Source organism: Pituophis catenifer, unplaced genomic scaffold, assembly GCF_029215685.1.
Source record: "Pituophis catenifer annectens isolate HBS135680 unplaced genomic scaffold, rPitCat1.0.hap2 SCAF_1, whole genome shotgun sequence".
NCBI classification, from domain to species: Eukaryota; Metazoa; Chordata; class Lepidosauria; order Squamata; family Colubridae; genus Pituophis; species Pituophis catenifer.
In genome coordinates, this window is record NW_027256881.1 from 110,439,369 (window position 1) to 110,461,806 (window position 22,438).

The following is a 22,438-nucleotide window of genomic DNA, read 5'->3' on the forward strand; positions in this document are numbered from 1 at the left end:
CCATATATTTGTGCCTATGTTGTCTGGCACCTTGGAGGATTTTCGAGAGGGCAGAGAGATAGGAGGATAAGAAAGGGACAAATTTACTTTTCCATTCTTGCATCTATTGGACACATTCCAAAATATTAAGCAAGATATTGTTTATTTAAAAAAAGATACTTAATTGTTTACGGTACTCAAGCTTCCATTCCCTTCATCTCATTTAATGTTTTATTTGAATTTTAAAAAATACCTACACAGATACATTTATAGGTGAGTTTAAAAAGTAAGCCCTTAATACATTTGTAAAATGTTTTTACATATTTTAGAAGTTAGAATATTTTAAAAATATTTTTCACTAAAGTAAAAGGAAGTCAGACATTGTGAAAAGCTGTATGAGGAACATTGGGAAATCATGCAAATGATAGCCATAATTGAATTCCTTGCTAGAATAGTTGCTACTGGTCTGTTCATGTAACACAGTCTTCAAAGACTAAGTTTCTAGAGAGTTATGTCAGCTGTTAATTGCAACTTTGGGATGTTTTCTTTTTGGACAGCTGATATAACATCCCAAGAACAAAGAACATTATAATACCAAAAGGCAGAGAAAATTTTTCTTTGCCTTGTCAGTCATCATATTTTTTTTAATGGATCTGTTGACAATTTTTTTAATACATTTGGTAATATTCAGAGCTGTGACTAAAAGCAAGTTAGCTTTTTAAAACTTTAGTGCAGATTTGAAGAGCTATTTCTTTCTGCATTGGATCCAATCAGTGCAATGGATTCTTTCTCAAATAAGAAATCTAGGAACACCACTAGTTGAACAGAAATCAAGTTGACATCTCGTAAACCATTTTCGAAGCTGCATTTTTTCATTGATTAAACAAAGAAACTATATAACTGGCAACCTTACATGAGAAATCCCCATAACATAACCTCCTTGAAATAGATGTCATCATCAGTGCCAAAGCCACCCCCACACTTGCCCATCTAACACTTAAGCCTATTAAAGCACAACTGACAGAAGATGGTGAAGAAAAGCGTAGACGCTATTCATGGGACATGAGGATTTATTGCCTTAGGATATGCTTTCTGTTGACAAGCTGGGTGGGTAGGTGTGGCAGCTGTCTCTGCTCTCCCCTCTCCTTCCTATATACAAACAGACTCTTTATCTCCTTGCTGGATTTGTACACACTCTTGCAACATTCTTACTTGATGTAAATTCAGTAGTTTCTTTTTCCTTCTCATCCTAGCAGGCAACGGACAACAGAGGCGCAGATCCGTTCAAGATCTTAGTGTAGCTGGAACAGATTCCAACCAGGTAAATGCACAATGTGGACAATTCATTTAAAATTGCCTGAATTTTATAAATTTAAGAAATGTATGTCACCTATCAAATTGAATATCTAAAAATTGGAATATATAAATATATCTAAGAAGAACTAGGATTGGGAATACATAATGTAAATTATGAAAGCTTTTTTCCTTTCCATTTAACAAAAAGAGTATGCAACCATTTTTCTTTCAGCTTGGCCTTTACCAAGCTTATAATTCTGTTAATAATCCATTGAAAGATATACAAGAGTTAGTTCTAGGTAAATTATATTTAAAAGACTACATGATTTTCATATTGGAAATCCCAGATATGGTTATCAAACTGTTGTGAACTATGTATTTCTTGGATTCAGTAAAGTTTTGATCTTTCTCTCTTGGAAATATATGCAAATGTGTTCAGTGACGCTTGTGTCAAATAAGGATGCTTAGAACTACAACTTTGATTAATTTAACAGTTGTGTTTCTTTACTGCTAAATACTAAGCATTGATGTATATTGAAAGTGTTACTAGGACTTAGTGATTAAGGAAAATAAATAAGCTAAAATGTTACAAAATTCTATTTCTTATATGAATGTGTACAGATACAGAGTATCTCATTTGTATTAGTTGATGGTTGAAAGTGAAAGCACTGAAGGAAGAAGAGTAAAACCGCTAGCTATTATAAACAGTTCGTTTTTATATAGAACTTACGCTTTCGGTAACATTTTTAAATGGTAATTTTTAGAATGTGAATGCAGGGTTTATATGCAGTTATATGTGGATATGACTGTAATTTCATGATGAGTAGGGATTAAATTTGAGATAGGAGAGTGTCTGTGTACATATATTTACACTCAAAATCCTGATATCTTGATTTAGCAAATCAAGAATAATAAAAGTTGCAGTAGAAATCAGATTCAGCATATAAATTTAAAAACGGCTCTGTAAGCCTTCAAAACAATGTGGCTACTTTAGTGCTTCAGGGAAAAAAGTTTTGTTTATGCCCATACATGGTGCAAAGTATCTTTTTCAGGTTTGTTTGCCAGCCTGTTATATTTATTAAGAAAGTAGCCCTTAGATTAATCAAAATCTATTTTAGTTTAGAATGACTGTGGCTGGTGACATAATCAACCAAAAAAAAAACTCCATACTTCCAGTGGCAACAATTCAGATGGCAAAAAAAAGAGTGTTTCAGATAAAAAGTCGAGCCACTCTGAATGCCTGACATGCAGTGTTCACCATATTGTTGGGTAAATCATCCCATGACATGTTGCCTTCCCTGCTATATCATGTTCATTTCAGTGCTTATTACACACTTTTTTCTCAAAGTCTTGTTCCTTTTATTTATGCAGTGTTAAACAGGTGTCAAGACTTAGGGCCAAACTAAACATGATAATAATCTTTCTTTAATGAGTTAATGCTGGGAGGCAGGTCCTCCCCTTGGTGCTCCTCCCACACTCATGGTCACTGTTTTAACAAGCAAGTGGAAGCCATGGCTAGGAGGGCTTTTGCTCAGTTTCAGCTGGTGCACTATCATTGCTGTACCTGTGTTACCTGCCCTCATCATCATTTTTCTATAGACTACTATGTTTTTTAAAAAAAATGAGAAACTTGATTTGGTGCAAAATACAGTGGCACAGGCGCTCATGGGCATTCACTGCTGAGAGTATGTGACACCAGTATTACAGGCCCTGCACTACTTGCCTATTAGTTTCCAAGATTGATTTTAACTTCTGGTGCTAATCTATAAAAGCCCTTATTGCCTAGCTTGCAGGTTATTTACAAGACTGTATCTCCCCATTGGAATCAGACCAATGTCTATGATCAGGAAAGGCAGCTCGTTGTCCCGCATTATCAGGAGACTTGGGGGGGGGGCATTAGTACCATTTTTTTTGAAATGGCTTCCCACTTCAGATAGCCCCAATCTTCATTGCCTATTGGAGGAAGCTAAACTGTTGTGACCTGTCAGCCACCGGCCTCTCCAGCAGCCGCATCAGAGGAGGAGGCGTGGGAGTCAGGGTCAGCATCAAGGCAGCCTGAGAGCTCCGAGGGGGAAGAGGGAGTGGAGCTGGCAGAGAGACAGAGACAGAGACAGAGACAGAGAGACAGAGCCGGAACCTGGGCCGTCCCTCAGCCCTCAGATGGAGAGTCAAGAGCCCCCAGGTCTGGAGGTGGCTGATGAGGAAGAAGAGAAACAGCTGAGTCCAGTGCCTGACGCATGGATGTGCAGAAGGCAGAGGAGAGAAGAGCGGTGGAAATCCGTGGGCCAATCCTTGGGAAGGAAGAGCCACTGCTGTTAGCGAAGCCCCATCCTAGCTCTGGGGATAAAAGGCAGGGGGTGGAAATGAATAGATGTGGCAGACAACTATTCAGCTTCCGGCCAGATGGACTTGTTAGCCTGCGATGAGAGAGAAACTTTTTGCCAGGGCTGCCGTCACTCCTAATTAAAGGAATCTTTGAGTTCACTTCAGAGGGTTTGTTGGGTTTGGGGAGCTGGATCAGAACATAAAGACTGAGCTGTTCTGTAGGCCCAGATGAATAGGAAGTCTATATTTTATACCTGTTTTCAGTTACTTTTCATATTTTGTTACTATGTCCATTATTTCTAAGCTTCCAAGAGTCTGATTAAAATGCAACAAGGTGACAGTCTAATAAATAATGAATATATACTCACTGGCAGTGCTATTTAGAACATGCTGCTTTTGAAGCTGGTATACAGCCATCAAGACTAATAGTCCTTAGCAACAGCGGTCGCACTTAGACTTATATACCGCTTCGTAGAGCTTTACAGCCCTCTCTGAGCGGTTTACACAGTCAGCATATTGCTCCCAACAATCTGGCTCTTCATTTTACTGACCTTGGAAAGATGGAAGGCTGAGTCTGTCAGGGCATTTATTAATCCCATGTTTGGCTCTGGGACTAATTACCCTGGTTTAGATTAGAGGAGATGAATCGAGGCTTATTCCAAGTTGCAATATTCTGAAAAGAAACGCGAGAAAGTTTCTAATAAAACTCATTTATTTGTTATAAAGAAAATAAAACACCTCACTAACTGAGAAAAGTTAATTGCTACATTTTTGAAAGTGAGGTCTCCTGCCGGTCCAAGCCGGACCTTGCTGGCAGGAGAACAAAGGAAAGAGTGAAGGAATGTGGGTGGATGGACATGCGTAGTAGCTTTTGATAACAATTCTTGGCAAGGTACGGAAAGTCTGATGGTCCAGAAATGAGAAGCTCAGCTGGTAAATAAAATAACGCAGTGACAGAGTCAACCTTGAGCCAATGAGAATTTAACTCTGGCAGTTTGCAGTGGTATTCTAACCACTGCAGCTCTAATTCTTTCATGAATTTTTCTAGTCTCTTTCAAAACTAGTAGCCATCAACATACCTGATGGGAGCAAGTTCAAAAAGTTCAGCATTTTTTAAAAGTTGTTCCATGTATTGGTCCTGAATCTCCCTACATTTAATTTCCATGAATAAACATATTTTTAGGAGTCAGATAGAGAGAAAAATTTATATTTACTTCTTTTCCTTATTTGATTTTATGCACTGTGCATCCTCTGGCCCAATTTCCTTATAAACTAGAAAGCACCACACTATAATAAACCTCCTGAATTGGTTTTCTCTTCCCCCATTTTGGTACTTTTTGAACTATATAATGCAGCTTTTAAGATGCAACAAAGCATAGCTATACTAGGCAGAAGTTCTAATAGACGGTCACTAAAATGTCTGATTGCTAAGTCGCTTTCCCACCGTGTCCAATTTGAGGAGCTTCTAGTCTTCCTAGTGAGATTGTAGCCCCCCTGGATCGACCAGTATGTGTTCCTCTTGTTGGTTGTCTCTGCAGGACAACTTAGAGCACAAAGGACCCTCAGACATCGGGGATATCGACGACTCTTTAGGAGCCCCTCTAAAGAGTCCGTCGTGCCATTGCTTTGGCCACGCCCACTCTCTTGGACCACAGTTTGGTTTTGCTTTTAGGTGAGGTAAAGATAGCAAAATCTTTGTGTGATTAATTAATCCACAGAAGAACTTTGTATTTACAGTATTGTCATTTGTTTGCGTTAATAGTAAGAGTTTGTTTATTTATAATTATTGCTACAGAATAGCAGAAACAGCAGTAGATCATCTAGTCCTAGTGTGAGAATGATCACTACCTCGGGACCAACCTCAGAAAAGCCTGCTCGTAATCTACCATGGACCCCTGATGATTCTGCAGGTAAAACAATCCCTGACCCTATGGTTGTTTATCATTTAATGCTTTAAGGAGTGTTGGTAATTAACATGGTAATGTATATTAACCCGGCCTGAAAAATTACAATTTTAGATTGTAACTCTAAAGTTGTTGATAAACATTGCTGAACATCTGTCATAGGGTAAATTAGGGTAAATGAGGATATTGCTATAGCCGCACCATGTTTGTTTGGTTCATGTATGCTTCACACCCCTGTAAACAGAGTGCAAAAAAGTAATGACAAGTGCCATCATGTACTATTTAAGAGTCCCATTGCTACTCATAGTCATGAAGAGAGATAAGGCAGATGCTGACCTGCTCTTTTACAAATGGTGCTGCATCATGAAAGGGTATTTTAAGAGAACCTGCAAAGTTATCTCCCAAATTTTGAAGTTAGGTGTTTACTTTTTGTTACAAAATATATTTGGTAAACTACATTGCATTCAGAAAGTCTTCACTTTTGTCAATTTTATTATGCTACAGCCTGATTCTACAGTCGTTGAAATTCATTTTTTTTCTCTCATTAATGTACAAGTGTTGTTGCAAAGGGTCTGAATACTTATGCCAATGTGATATTTCAGTTTTTTATTTTTAATAAACTTATATTTCTAAAATTCTGTTTTCTCTTTGTCATTATGGGGTACTGAGTATAGATTAATGAGAAAAAAATGAATTTCAACAACTGCAGAATCAGGCTGCAGCATAACAAAATCGACAAAAGTGAAGGCGGTCTGAATACTTTCTGAATCCGCACTATTTTAACATAAGATAAGCAAAGGCATTGATGTATGAATTAGAATAATTGTATATATTTTCATTTAAGGCAGACTAGAAAGCAGAGTTCATGCAACGTTCATGAATTTTTTTCCATTGACAGACATAAAATCTAGTATTAGAAGTTATTATTTTATATTCTGTCTTGTGATATAAATATTTATATTGAGTACAATGAAACAAATTACATATAAGCTATTTCAAGTAACAAAATAGTTTCAAGAATGACTCTTAATAAAAATTGACCAACACAGAACAATAGAAGACTGGTGATAATTAACATCATGAAGACCAGTCATTGGGTAATTAATAAGTTTCAACAAAATGAATCATGACATATATTTTGCTGTCTAATGCCTTTAAATTTAGACAAACATTCCTAGCCCAAAAGTGCACCATTGGGATTTGTGGAAAGAATCATTTTATTGTGGGCTTTGGACTTCAAAACATAAACGAAGGTCAAGCACTTTTTTGGAATTAGGAGGTGCAATTTCTTGTTCGTTCATATGTCCCTTTGAAGCAGTATGGGAGCAATGAGTTTCCCACTTAGCATATAAGCAACACAGAAACCAAAAAAATAGAATCCTGAAAAATAAACAGGTTGATAGTCAAACATCCTTTTCTTTTTTAAAAAAAATAATCATATTTGCCCCCATAAATATCTTTAAGATAAATGCTTGTTAAACAGCTTTGAGAAACTACTACAGGATGCAATTGCTGAAAACATCTGATGAGTTTATGAAAATTTCAGATTTAGCCTTGCTTTTATTCTTTCCTAAAGAAACTTGCATTACTTAGCAACATATACAGTACATATACAACATACAGCCCTGCAGTTGAAAAAAATGATTTTTTTTGTTCAAAAAATAATTTAGTTTCACAATATCAAATCCAAAAGCCATATGTTGCATATTCAAAAGATACTTTAGCACCAAACAGAAACTCATTTGAACATACGTTTAATGGAATGGAATTAATGTATTATGCCCATTAGCAGGATGCATGTTTTTACTGTATATGTTTAAAATAAAATATATCTTACATTGGGTATAGATAAAAGTGAAAACCAATGTTTAATACCTTATATTTCCCCTTTAGCTATCTTCTTCAGTTACCATTCTAGCTCTTTATTTTTCTACCATAGCAAATTCTTCATGGTAACTAGAACTATATTGTGCATCTAGTGAACTGTCATTCGTATAATAAAAATTAACATAGTATACTAACATAGTACATTCAACATTGCAGCACTTCAGCTATCATATTGTTTTACGTGATTATAGTAGTTTAGTTACTAATTAGCACAAGTACTTATGGTAGACCTGTGAATGTATCATTATACAATAAGAGGACAAGTAGATGTACCTAGCATGTTTTTAAACACTACAATTCAGACTATCTGTATTTTTCCAACAGATACCAATGGGTCTGATAACTCCATCCCAATGGCATATCTTACATTAGATCATCAGTTGCAGGTAAATTACTATGTTATTCCATTGTCGAATTCCCTTGGATAGTTATATTAATTTGTATGTGTAATGCAATCCTGATGTGAGGTCATCACAGTTTTTTAAAAGTAATAATAATAGAGTGCATACTTTTAATTTGTTTGCTTGGCACAGAAGCTAACTATTGACAATATGATTCCTGTGTTAAGTCAGAATTAGTGATCTGATAGAACGAATTGCAGTTTTAATTTAACACCTCCCAAGATCAGGTTGCAACATGCCAGCATTGCCACAGTGCATCTCATACTCCGAACTCAACACTTAACACGGTTCACTGGAATCTGTATGGTGCTCCATTCCAGGGAAAGAACAGGAAACCTGTGGTGAGAGCTGCCCATTTAAAATGCATTTCTTCAAGAATGACAAGTTCAAAAGGAAAGGTTTTGTCTAGCTACTTTTGAACTTTTTGCTAGAAACCAAATGAAATGCTATATTAATTTGGGGATTTGACAGTTAGAACTGCTTATGATTGTAGAAATACTTTTTAATATTGAATTTTTATATTTATAACTGTTGAAAAAGTTATTTTTCTATTTTTTCATTATTCATTTGCATCTTCACCTCCCCTATTTTCTTTTTAATTCTTTTTTCTTGTTTTTATATTGTTTTTTATATTTTATATTTATATGCAGAAAGGTTCAGACAGTATCATGTTTATCTACCATTACATATTATATAGATCATTTGATACTCTTTGCCTGGGACAGATATTCTTTTATTAATAAAGAAATACCTTTATTTTGCTTGCATTTCTGGCAACAAGATATTGTCAGGGTTCCAAGTAACACCCCCAACAAAAGAAGAATCCGAGGCTAGACGTTCCTCAAAGTTTCATTTTATTAGAGATGTCATATTGGCACATCTGGGAAAAGCCAAATCTGAAAGCTTCCAGGTTTTCCCCACCCAAAAGAAAGTCCAAGACCCTGCCCCAGCACCCACATGTCCATCAAATGGTCCAATCAATGCACCATCCCAACTGGAGATGCTTCCCAGACACGCCACTCCAGGTGCAGGCCTGAATGTCCTTGACTCTCAGAGAAAAGAATGTTATGGCTAGATATCTCCCCAACTCCATACGATCCCCCCCCCCAGTTTCCCACAGCACTAAATGTGGCAGCCCTGAAGATCCAAAGTAAAAGATGGCTTCCAGGGCTGCCAGATATATTATGGACAAAGTTTAATTCTCAAGCTTCCAAAAGTTGGAATAATTTATTAAAAATATATTTACATGTATGTTCATATTAACAGTTGATTTGGTTTTTAATCTGTATGTTTGATTTTATTTTCAGCCTCTAGCACCATGTCCAAACTCAAAAGAATCTATGGCTGTGTTTGAACAGCACTGTAAAATGGCCCAAGAATATATGAAAGTTCAAACAGAAATTGCCTTATTGCTGCAAAGAAAGTAAGTTTTAAAATATATTCAATTCTGTTGGTAATTTCATTCATAAATTTGACAAAGCACAACATTTTCATTTCATAGTGAGCAAGATGTATCCGCAGTCCTGAACCACTAATCTGAAGGTGCCAGGTTCAGGAAGGCTAATCTTATGTTTGAAATTCTGTTTCCAGACTCATAATGAACCCTTGTTTCCAAAATAGAAAATTTGTTTTACTATTTTCATAACATTTTCCTCAGTTCTCTTCACTCTCTTTCAACCATCAGTCTTAGGCAAAGTACATTACATTAATGTATGACTGATGGGAGCAGAAGTACTTTTAACTCTTAGTGTAGTGAAAAAAGAGTTCAACATTCAAATTGCTTGCCAGTATTTCCTGTTTTTATAAGTAGGTTCCCCAAAATACATGGCTTAAGTGGACTATGTACAAGGTGTCGTGGAGTCCTAGAGAAAACAAATAATTCAACACAGTTCTACTAGAAATATTTAGTAATCTAAAATAGAGAGTTAAAGTGTTTTGAATGCTTACCTCATCTATTAAATGAAGGGACACTCATGAGGGGAGAAATCAACATGACTCTTACTTTTGCTATTTTAGCAACTATTCATCTCACCATAGAACATAAGCTATTGTAGGAATGGCATAAAAATGACAAAACCTGAATGTGTACCAAAATAATTCGATATAGATAGTTAGGTGTCCTTTTTAGCAGTTTTGTGAAAACATAGAAAAGCGTTGAAGGCTGTCACAAATTGTTCACTGATGTAATAGGAAAAATATTTTCTATTTTATTAAGTATTTCATGTCATTACGTAAAATGAATCTTTCCATTTATCTCAAGATAATGTTACTTCCAGTAATACTTTCATTATGTTATGATTTCCCATATTTCTCTGTCAAGCATAATTTCACTAAGGCAGTTATTCCTTTACCCTATCTTTCTCCACACCATGGGCTCAGATAGGAGGAGGGAGATATGCATACATTCACACAGACAAACACAGAGATACAACACCCCCCCCCCAATTAAACATAAAGCTACATACTAAAAGGATACTAGGAGATTGCAACAAGGATGGGTATCTTTCCTCTTTTATTGTCAAATATTTTGCATTATGCATAGATTAGTGCACACATAGATTACATACACACAGAAAAAAATATGTGTGAATATGTTACGTTGCATAGCAGTCTGTTGTATTCCAGTTACTCCTGACTATAGTTCCTACAGTGCTTGTCATTGGGTTGGCTAAAAATAACAGATGTTAAAAATTTAGAGGGCATTCAGATTTATAAATATGTAGGCAAAAATAGGTATTTTGCACCTTAATAGGTCTGTGATCCAGCCTGTATATCACACATCTAGTGTCTTTTTTTCTGGCAAATAATTAATCAACTTACTGAATTTAGCTACCAATGAATTTGCCAATGAATATTTGTTAATATTGTGAATTAATTAAGTAACCTTCTTATTTAATATAGGCAAGAACTAATAGCAGAACTGGACCAGGATGAAAAAGACCAGCAAAATACATCACGTCTAGTACAAGAGCATAAAAAGCTTTTAGATGAAAATAAAAGTCTCTCCACCTACTACCAGCAATGCAAAAAACAGTTAGAGGTCATCCGAAATCAACAACAGAAACGTCAAGGGACATCATGATTCATGGGACCCCAGATTGACAGTGAAGCACAGGAACTTCTTTTTTTTTTTTAATTATCCCATAATAATATGACAACTTCCTTATTGGTGTGTGCTGAATGTGTAGATATACCTGCTGCTCTTCCAAAACCAATGCAGTATGGTTTTCTTTGGGTGAACATTGAGTTGTTTGAGAAAGTTAAGAGCGGCTACATGAATAATCAACAGCACTAACCATGAAGCAAAATATAATGAACTCTGGCTGTTTGCATGCCCCTTGTGTGATGGCTATTCTACCAAAACTGATTAAGTGGCTGCTATATTGTAAGATCATTAGGTTTTCATGCAATAGGAGCAGTATAGAATTTTTCTATTTTTAAAATGTTTTTGTTCTTCTTTCCTTTTGAACTGTTTGCCAAAGCAGTCATTTTCCAGGGCTCCTGAGTACATCACGTTCAAGAGATAATGCTGATGAAGCAATGTTGTTCTTCATGCATTTGGCTCCTCTATATCAAAGGGATTTTTTAGGCATATCTCTTCTTAAATATTCTGATGCAGTGGGAGAGACATCAAGAGGTAGTCCCTTTCAGGCCCTCCCAGTTCTTTTATATGATCCCTTCCTTGATTTATCATCATGAACAACCTTCCAGACCTCTAGTTAGCGGTTGACAATAATAGTAGTTTCATCGTCTTATACTTTAGAGATTAAGTGAATTTGCTTGCAAAATCCAAGCATTTCTGTTCCATCTTTTGGAAGCAATAATTAGAACTTGGTTGAAAAATAACTTGTGTTAACAGCATACATCCTCAATTTAGTAAGTTCTCCCATTTACCTTCTTTTTTTGTTTCTTTTATAACAAGACCCACAACAAAATGATGATTTCATATATGACACTGTGCCCCAAATTTCAAAAGTACTGTGGAAAATTACATAGGAGTTTTGCAAATCAAGTCTTCGAAACAAGTCTAATTAAAAAACCAAATTTATCAAATAATTAAAAATATACCTATCAATCTGTACTTAGAATTGTTTGATAGAAATACATTAAATTTCATCTTCAGATGCCAGGGGTAAGCAATTTCTTGTAGCCAGAGATGCCACTTTTCCTTGTTTAAATATTTTTCCCTCCTATGTGGGCTGGAAGGAACATGGCAATCATAACACAGGCATAAATGACATTTTTGGCCTGGAATGTTTGTGGGGTGAGGGGGAGGAATATTAGATGGAAAATGTATTAGGTCTAATGAAACCTTAAGTATACTTTTGCTTTTTTTTCATGCCCACCAAAATCTTATAACTAAAATTTTGGCGGCACAATCTGGACTGGGCTTGCCCCTGGTGGAAGTTATAAACTCAAATGTTTACATTGAAAGGTAGCTATGAGTAGCGGGAGCTATATTTTTTGTTCTGTATGAAATATGAAGCCAAGTCCTTCGCCTGTTCCTTGCAAATAGGACCTGCATTCAACACAGCCTTTTCTCATGAAGAAAATATATGGTTGTAGCCTCAACATGGCAATACATTTCTTAAGCATTTGGAACAACTTTGGGTATTGAATGACTTGAAACTTTACAGCAGTGATTGCTATTGTTAAACTACCCAAGCGTTCTTTGAAATCTTGGTGTTCAGTTCAGATTTGCATCATATAAAATTGTCCTTTATAGAACAATCTGAAACATTTGATCTGTGTTAGCTATTCTCTCAAAGAATGAAAGAAAACATAAGATATTTCAAATCCACATGTTGACCCTCAAATACTATTTTAATGTAACTTTGGCTTCACAAAACTGTGGTATGCATAGAGTTAGAATGTGACATTCTATTGTCTACTCATCAACAAGTACTGCTATATTTACTAGAGCCCAGTGGTTAGAATGCAGTATTGCAAGCAAACACTGTCCACAACCTGGAGTTTCATCTTGACGGGACTCAAGATTGACTCAGCCTTCCATCCTTCCGAGGTTGGTAAAATGAGGACTCAGATTGTTAGGGGCAATATGCTAACATTGTAAACTGCCCAGAGAGTGCTGTAAAGCAGTATGGAGTGGTATATAAGTCTAAGTACTATTGCTATTACTAGGCTCTTTTCCCCCAGTAAGAGTTTGTTCATATAGAATTGAAGCCTTGCTATCTGGCCATATCTGAACTCAGTAGAGCTGACATAAGAGTAAGTAATTATAGGATTGCAATATTTTCTCTTGTGTGTTTCTTTAAACTGAGAGATTGCTGAAAAACATCAGGGTCTGTGCTTTGAAAACAGTCTTTAAAATAAATTTATTCTTGGCAAGTTATAAGAGGTAAAACCAAAATTATTTTACATAAATGAAGGACAAACATAATTCCTGAAACCCATATTAGCAAATTTGATTTGGTGGCTGAAATAGACATTACTATCAATTTAAGGGTATGCATATTTATAGTCACTGGCAAGGAGAAAACAAGAATAGGAAAAAACAAGAATAGGAATAGCAGAAGCTATCTGTAGCACTGCTGTTTACTGCATATATCTCAGGTTAGCCAAATGGATGCAGTTGTGATGCTCTGCTTTTCCAAAGAGAAAACATTAAAGCCTGACCTGTTACATCATAGGCTACAATTACAAGTGAAGATCTGCAATAATCTTGTCTATTGTGTGCTATGTGTTGAGCTATACTCACTATATTGAAAGGAGGAAAACTAGAGTCACAGTTTTGTGGTCCACAAGGAATGACTGCACCATTGGTGAGAAATTATATTCTAGATTTTCAGAAACTGTTATATGCCAGTAGAACAGAATTGGGAGTCTAGAAGACATAAGAAATGGAATGAATGAGGACAAAGGCCGATTTTGCTCTTCTGCCTCTAAGCAAGAACCAGAACTTTGTATCTCCTTCGAAAGCTAAACTAAAGCAAAAATAAAAATAGTATATATTCTTTCATTCATTCTGGGTCTGTAGCCCACTTACATTTGTTTCCAGCTTGGTCACCTAATTCTAAGTAAACGAGTGGAAAACGCTAGTTATAATTCTTGATTCACAAGCTACTATGATAATTCTCCTAAAATAGTCAGCCAAAACAATAACATTAGGGTTCAGAGTTTTGTATGAATCAAGTCAGTTTTTAAGATAGTCACAATTTCTGTATTGTTAATGCTCTCAATGTGGTACACATACAAAAATAAAAAGTATCCTCTTTGCCAAAAGACTATTTGGCTTGAAGATTGCCAGAGCTAATCCTTGAAAGTTTCTACATGGCTAACCTTGTCTGGGTAAGAAACAAAGTGGACTTAACCCTAGTTAACATTTGGATAACCAACAGAAACTTTCATGCCTACAGGATGAATTGGGAAATTGAAAAACAACCAGGAAAAAAATAATTGCAAACCAGCCCTGTATTTCTACCACAAAACCTGCTTGAACAAATCAGTGAAGGAATTGTGCTTGACTCAAAAGAAATTTTGATTTATATTTAAAATGCACTTCAAGGTACAGTTCATTTTTTTTTCAATTTGATCTTGGAGAACGCAAAGATTTTATTTTATGTTTTCTTCCATTTCTTACCTCATATTAGCCCTAAAGAAAGGCTAATAAAGCACATGCCAATAGGAAGTAAGATTAAGCAACCTTTGATTCAGAGAAGGGCAACCCTCACCCCCAGAGATACGTGGTAATCCTCAAGCCTCTTTCTGGAGTGAGAAGTTATCTCAGCTTCAGGCAGGAAGCCTATGCACTAGACTAGAACAATTGTTTATTTTTTATTAAACTTTTTTTCCCTAAATGAGAACATATTCCACTGAAACCAATGTTTTCTCACAGTAAATGGAAAGAGATTTTCACTTCAGCTTTTTAAGTTTCTACATTAATTGCCATGTGACAGAAAACATTAAATATTCTTTGTTCTGAGTGTTTAGAGGTTAACGGTAAAATCTTGAATTCCAGCATTTATTAAGAACCTTTTCTGAGGAAATCAATCGCTTCAAGAAGTTTGTACTATATTTGTCTAACAACCTTTTTTTCAATACTTGTACTCTACTTATTTTACTGACTAGAAATGTTTGGAAGTAAGTGCTGCCCCTCCCAAAAAAAGTAAAAAATTTCAAGGGGCATAAAAGAACAAAGAAATGTTATAAAAGGAAGGAAATAATAGTAAACTCCTTTATTAAAATAATCATTTAAAATATTAGACGTGATGGAAGAAAGTAGAAAGCAATTGTATCACTTTTAAATTTTTAAGTAAGTAAATGAAAAGTTCTTTGGTTTTAGTTCCAATTTTAAATAAGTCTCATTCACTTATTTCATAATTGTATTTTTTTAATATTTTTTTTCACATATTTTGTTTTGAGGAAGGATTTTTTTCTGATGTTAAGGCATTGGTTTTTTAATATAACATAGGGATTCTGAATCCAAGCAGAACCAATGATTCCTTTGTACTGTAATTTGTCTGTGAGCCAATGTTACTTGCCAAGAGTTAATAGCTAGTAGTTATCTGATGAATGGCTGGGATATTTAATGTTCCACAGAGAATACCTTGCAATGGAACTTTTACATATGGTGTAGATTATTTCAGTGAATAGCTTCAGCACTTTGCATATGCAGACCAATATGTCTGTAGATTAAGTGGAAATGCAGTCTCTTATTCTCCCTCTCTCTCTCTTTGTCTTTGGCCAATATAAAGCCCCATTGGTGGTTATCAGCAGTGGTGAGAGAAGTCTAAAATATAACATTGGACCATGTGGATTAGTTAAAAGATAAACATTTCTCTCCCACAACTTTAATGTCCAAAAAGCCTTAAAGAGACCATTTCCAAATGGATTTAGAAATATAAAAAAGAATAAATAAGGAATAATCCACAGTCATAAAAGAAAGCTCCATTCTATTTTGGAGTTTTGTGCATTTCTACCCCCTATAGAAACTGCTTTCATTGTCTATCCCTGCAACTATTTCCCTATTCCCAAAACCCTGCCCTGAATGATGAAGGATCCTCCTGAACAATGAGGTAGAAGGATACACAACGGAGGCTTACTTTGCCTTCAGCTGCCATGATCTGGTCTATTGTTCCCAACAGAGAAGGTGGTTTTGTATTTGCAGAAATATTTTTTGTAAAAACGTGTTTGGCCACATCGTAGTGATTTCAACCAAGAGGACTTTTAATTGAATCCTATGGTGGCTAGAAATGAAAATTCTCAACTGAGAACTTCAAATAAAGATGAACGTATTGTGGAAAGTGAAAATGTTGCTGAAAATGAGTTTCTTAAATCACTGAATGAAGAATCTAAAAGAATATTGGAACACAAAGCCTATTGCCTTCCTTGCCTATGCACTAATATTCAGAATGTGAGAAGTAAATAAGATGAATTTGAGTTCTTAGCTCAGAAAGACCAAATCAAGTGGTGGGATGACCACTATGAGTCGAATTGAAGGATATTATGCATTCAAAAGGAACAGGAACAATAGAAAGGGAGAAGTTACACTGCATGTTTAAAATATCCATTCTAGCTCACAAACTAAAATGAGTGAATTAGACATTACTGTAGAATGAATCATCTGGAATATAATCAATGGAGGAAAAATAAAAGCAAAATAATTGTTGCTTTCTACTATTGCCTGTCCAACCAAAGAGAATTACCCGCTAACGCTCCATCCATGTTACCGGCAGGACCACATTCCCTTTTAGATTGCTCAGCAGGAACAAGTCCAAGATGCTGTTGACATCTTGTTGTTGGCATATGATATTCAACTAATCATTATCAGGAGAAGCAGTCTAGACATCATAGCTCATGATAACCTTCAGTTTAAAAGAATTATTCCTTTGTAATCAATGTAGTAGTTGTTCTTTCAACCATTATTCCACTAAGTGTCCATTAAATACCACCTGATGTCTCTGCCAAGAATATAATAGGCTTAATATTCAAAATAGCACATTTGCTTACATATAGATGTTCGGTTTCAAAACACCGAAGACGAATAGGGCTTCCAGGATTGAAGGTGGACTTTAATCCAGGTTTCCTCAGTCCTGAGCACCTAGTTCAAAACCTAATTCTTTTGACGTTAACCATGTTGCTCTCCTATTAGGCTGCTTCCCCTTTGGTAAATCTAAACTGGTATCTTCTAAATGAGTTGAAGCAACATCTCCTGAACTTTCATCTGAAGCAGAGGACGATTGTAGGTCCTGGGGTTTGCGGGAGATCATGCAAGTTCATCCGACTCACTTTGAGCAGCAACATAGTTCCCCCCAACTATCTCTGTAGCAACCACAGGAATGACAGAGAAGATAGCAGTTATAGCACCAAGTCCTGCTGTCTTGAAGAATCAAGTGAATATTTTTACACATGCACAACATGCCTCATGGGCTTATAATGGGTGGTGGGATTCAGCCAGTTCGCACAACTTCAGGAGAACTGGTTGTTGACTTTCTGACCAGTTGGTGAACTGGTTGTTGGAAGAAATCATTAGGGCAGAGAACCAGTTGTTAAATTATTTGAATCCCACCACTGCTTATAATACATGTGCAAAAAGTAACTTTCCAGATTTAACAGACACCGCTCCACCTTGAATGGTCTGTTAAATTGCTCTACAATCAGGTTTTAGTCAAGTGTTTTATCAAACATCCTAGATAAGCAAAACACGTACATACACACACACACACACACACACACACACCACACAAAGCTTTGAGCAAAAATTAACAAGAGCTCCTGGATGTAAAATTTATGAATATGAAGCTATACATCCTTGGACTTAGTGTTTGAAGAAATAAAGAAAACCTAGGTTTTATGTGACTCCAAAGGTGTAGAAGTATCATTGCTTCCTGAGCAGGCCATCCACAGGAGAATGGCTACCATGCATGATGGTAGCCATGACAATGAAAATGAAGTCACCAGTGACTTAAGTAGATTAGTGGGATTCTTCCTTTCAGATGACACTCTTGTGAGTTATTGAATGCTCCAAACATCTCTAACTCTTGCATAAACATTTACATGCTCTTATTGCAAAAATGTTGTGTTCCATTAGGTGGAAAACCCCGAGAGCACAGTCTTTAAAAAACTGTTTAACAACGAGAATGCCAATGCCTAAGAGCGCATTAGCTCTATAACAACTGGAAATTGTTTTTTCTGGGGTTGTGTGTTCATTGAGAGTCATGCAGTTCTTTGAAATGAAAGCTGGTTTCAAGTCTACTCAGTTCAACCAATGGACTGACTGATCCCAATCGGTCTCTTCAAATTTCAATCATGTTGGAAGGACAAAACTGCTTTGCTTTAAATTTTAACAATTGTTGCAAAAACCCATGTAGAAAATATAAATGCACCAGTCAAAATGATCTTGCAGTGCGAGTCATAGCCTCTATTAATGCATTCCCATTTGTAATTCTTTACACAGTATGAGATTGGAAAGCTGTGATTAAAATTAATTAGGTTAAGTAAAGTTTACCTTCTCTTCCCTCCACCCCCGCCCCGAACACTGCTATTTGAAGGAAGGGAGGGTAAAACACTAGCTGCATCTGGCCCTGCGGGAAGCAACAGCTTCTTTCACACACACAAGAGTAAGGCTGCTTTGCTAGACATTCAGTACCGTCTCTTTGGCCCATCTTCTGCAAGATAAACTTCTTTCCAAGAGCTAATGAAGTCCAAAGTCCTTGTTGACACCTTGCAAAACAGGAACTGTGATCCAAAGTTATGAACATCTCAAATGAAAAATAACCATTTTAGGGGGAAAGAGACTGCTTTCCACTTGCCTATGTTCAGGTGCTTTCCATCTCTACAAAGAAATAGAAAGATGCTGCATTGAAATAAAAGGATTATTATTTATTAATATTATTTCTTTTATTCATTAAACATGAAACTCAGTCAACTGAACATTTAAAGATGTGTCATAAATACCATTGACTGGTGCTAATGGTTGATACGGGTTGCTGCCAGCGTCCTGAGTATCAACTAAGTATCTTCTTAAAATATATGATGTTCCAAGTAGCACAGTTTTTTTTGCAGTTCCTCTGGTGTTATTGCAGGAAGCTGCAATTTCTTTTCTTTTTTAAAAAAAGTTTTTTTTATTTTATAGACAAACAAACATTTAATACATCAATCATCCCTCCCGTGTGACATCTTGGAGTTTTCTCCGTGATTTCATCTGTTTTTTGTTTTTGTTATTTCTTCTAACTTCATTTTCTTTTTTTTCTTTTTTTTAATATACTTTATTAGATTTTTTCATTACAAAAAAGAAAAAAATATATATAAAATCTCTACGACCTTCAGAGGCACAGTGTTTATACATATTAAGAAATCGTACATCGAATATACTTCATCCTTAGCTATTCAAAGTTATATTTACAAGTTATGCGTCCGGTATATTTCACCTTTTAGATACGTAAACTAATCATATCCTAAAATCATGCTTTTATCCTGTTCTTTAACCATTTATACCAATTTCCCCATACTTCATGATATTTAGATTTCTCATCATTATTTAATTCACTCGTCAGTTTTGCCATTTCTGCACACTCTAAGATTTTATTTATTAACATTCCTTCTGGTGGTATGGTTTTATTTTTCCAGTATTTCGCGAAGACTAGTCTAGCCGCTGTTATTATCTGGATTATAAATTGGGTTTTGTTGTTGTTGAAGCCGTCTCCAATTATACCCAAAAGAAATATTTCTGGAGATAAGACTACTTCCTGTCCCATTATTTCACATAGCCAGTATCAAATTTTGGACCAAAATATTTTTGTCTCTGGGCAGGTCCACCACATATGATAGAAGGTGCCGACCTCTTTACCACACTTCCAACACATAGCTGAGAGATTGGGAAACATTTTCGCTAATCTAGCTGGTGCTAGGTGCCACCTGTGTAGCATTTTATAATGATTTTCCCTGAATGTTGCTGATTTTGTCATTTTATAGTTCCTATTCCAGGCCTCCTCCCAATCATTAAAATTTAGTCTGTATCCAAAAACTTTTTCCCAGATACTTAACTGGTTTTTTGCTATGACCTCTGCCCTATCCTCATCTAATAAAAGGTTGTATATTTTTGCTAGCATTTTCTTATCCACTCCCCATATAATTTTATCAAAATTTCCATATTTTACTTCTATGCCATATTGGTCTCTATCTTTCAGATATCTTGAGTTAATCTGCAGGTAATTCCACCAATCTAGGTTGAAACCGTGGTCTCTCAATATGTCTAGAGATTTGAGCTTCCCCTTTTCATCTAAATATCTTTATATGTGCCAAATTTGTAGTCATCTCTTCTATTTGGGGCGGCCAAAGCTTCCATAATGGAAAGCCAGTTAGGTACTTTAACATAAATCCTCTGCCTAATTTCCTCCCACGTTTGTATAAGTATCTCCCTAATTTTATGTTTGTGGAAGTAACTTCATTTTCACCTTTCTCCAAAGGTACAGTATTCTAATTATATCATTTTTTACATAACTATTAATTTCTATATCTCTTTTCTAACCAATAGTGAAATTGATCCCATATCTTAAAATATTCTGAATCCTCTCTTTCTTTAATCTTCGACATTAATCTATTCATATCTGCACAGTCTAATTTTTTTTTAATTATTTCTCCTTCCAGAGCTATTTTCTCTGCTTTCCATTTTTGTGCAAAAACAATCCTTGCAGCTGTTATTACATGTATAATCAAATAAGTATTTTCTTTACTAATTTTCTCTGGGAGGATACCTAGTAGGAATAGTTTTGATTTTAAATCAATTCATTGTTATATAATCTCCTCTAAGCATATCTTAATTTTATTCCAATAGTTTTTAGCTTCTGGACATGTCCACCACATAGGAAGCTGCAATTTCTTGATGTGTTTTGTAAAATTCGTGGACATGGTACCAAGTGCCCTGATGACAATGGTATCATGGTACATGTTTCTTCCATAGCCTTGTAATTTTGATGACCAGGCCACAATATTTCATGATTTTTTCCAGTTCTTTTTCTTCGACTCTGGCATCTCCTAATACAGCGATATCAATAAACCGTATGCTTCGGTCCTTGACAACTGTGATATCTGGCGTGTTATGTTCCAAATGATGATCCATCTGTATTTGATCTTTATTGTCTCATTTTTGATAACTTTTTCCACTTTGTGCTTCCATGACTTTTTGGATACAGATATGTTGTATTTTTTACATAATGACCAGTGGACTAATTTAGCAACTTGAAAGGCAAGTGCCAGAAAAATATCTGTTTGATTTCAGTACCTTTTTGCCCTCAAATCTGAAGCAACATGATTCAGTGTTGAATCGCCAATTCAGTGATTTTTGAAGATGGATGATGAAGATGTATCTCATTTACACAAATCATTTTAAACCATTCATTACATACCCACAGCAGATGTTGGAAAGTCATTAGGTTCAACTCCCTTCTTAGAACAAGAATTCAAGTGAAAGCGTACCAGGTAAAAACTGTCCAGCATCTATATAAATGCATCCAAAGAGGAAAGCTCACCACCTCTGTGAGTGGTTAAACTACTATTACCATAATGGGGTTGGGGGTCTAATAATCAGTAGGAATCAGCTCCATATAACATAAAGCGAGGATTCTGTATCCTGTACTCCTGGATGATAGAGAACAAGACAGACGGCTGTTGTGGTTAAGGTACTACTGGACCAGAACCAGGGACACCCATATTCAAGTCTACATTCAGTCATAGAAGTTCTCTGGCTGACTGACCCAATCAGTGTCTCCACTCAATTTACTCACAGGATTGATGTTATGAGAGAAAATTGGAGAAGTACTATATGCATATAGCCTTGAGCTATTGAGGAAAGATGGAATATCAACCGAACCAATACATAAATAAATCTTGATTTTCTTATATGTGCCATCTTTCCAGGATTATATGAAGAATGCTGTCATATCTTCTTTTCATAAGGCTAAACATGTCCAGCTCCTTCAATCTCTCTTGAAGGAGACTGAATCTTCCCAATTGGCACTTTGCTCTGTAGTGGAGCAAAGTCAATCTATAATGCCTGAAGGCTCTGTCATTTCATTAAAATGCATAGCTTGCTTTTGATGAAAAAAACTGGGTAACAGAAAAGAGTGGTCTTTCTTTTGTAATCATAGAATAAGAGATAACTTTGTACCTATATCTGCTGCGAAGAAAATTAAAAGCTTCTTTCTATTTCTTTTTATTCTTTCTTTCTGCACATCTTTCTTTCCCTTCCTTTCTCCCTTTTCTGCCTTTACTTGTTATTAGTTGGTATTAATTTTTATGCTGTTTGTAAAACTTGGGGGAAAAAACTATCAAAGACAAAAGATTCCCTGCTATAGACATAGCTCAACACCATTCATTTTCCTATCTCTGCCACTATTTTTCGGTTTTTAAACCATTATAATTGATGAAACCCTAAAGCTGAAAAAGATTACAAAAATTCAGCTAAAGACACTATAGTTAAAAGAGATGTTTCTTTGAATCTGTGATTTTGGACTTTTTCACAGTTAGCAGGATTTTTATAATTTTTTTCATTATATTTCCTAGTTAGACACAAAGATAATCTCCTACAATATACTTTAAATAGTTTGAACACTAGATGGCAATATAAGAATGAAATTATTCTACAAGATCAGAAAAAAAATGTAAGTGTACAAAAATCGATTTATT

The 22,438-nt window shown here is 35.6% G+C and overlaps 1 protein-coding gene across 7 annotated transcripts in view; it reads left to right on the top strand.

Moving 5' to 3' along the window:
• The window catches only part of MAP3K7 (mitogen-activated protein kinase kinase kinase 7), a 39,343-nt gene extending 25,308 nt beyond the window's left edge, over nucleotides 1–14,035 (top strand). For 6 of the 7 annotated variants that reach the window (XM_070932842.1, XM_070932845.1, XM_070932844.1 and 3 more), the window contains 5 exons: nucleotides 1,233–1,300; nucleotides 5,396–5,510; nucleotides 7,716–7,777; nucleotides 9,100–9,215; nucleotides 10,694–14,035. In XM_070932842.1, the coding sequence (XP_070788943.1) occupies nucleotides 1,233–1,300; nucleotides 5,396–5,510; nucleotides 7,716–7,777; nucleotides 9,100–9,215; nucleotides 10,694–10,874 (542 nt within the window). In that variant the 3' untranslated portion in view covers nucleotides 10,875–14,035. The remainder of the gene's footprint in view (nucleotides 1–1,232; nucleotides 1,301–5,395; nucleotides 5,511–7,715; nucleotides 7,778–9,099; nucleotides 9,216–10,693) is intronic. The other variant, XM_070932847.1, reaches the window with a different exon arrangement.
• The last annotated feature ends 8,403 nt before the right edge of the window (nucleotides 14,036–22,438 follow it).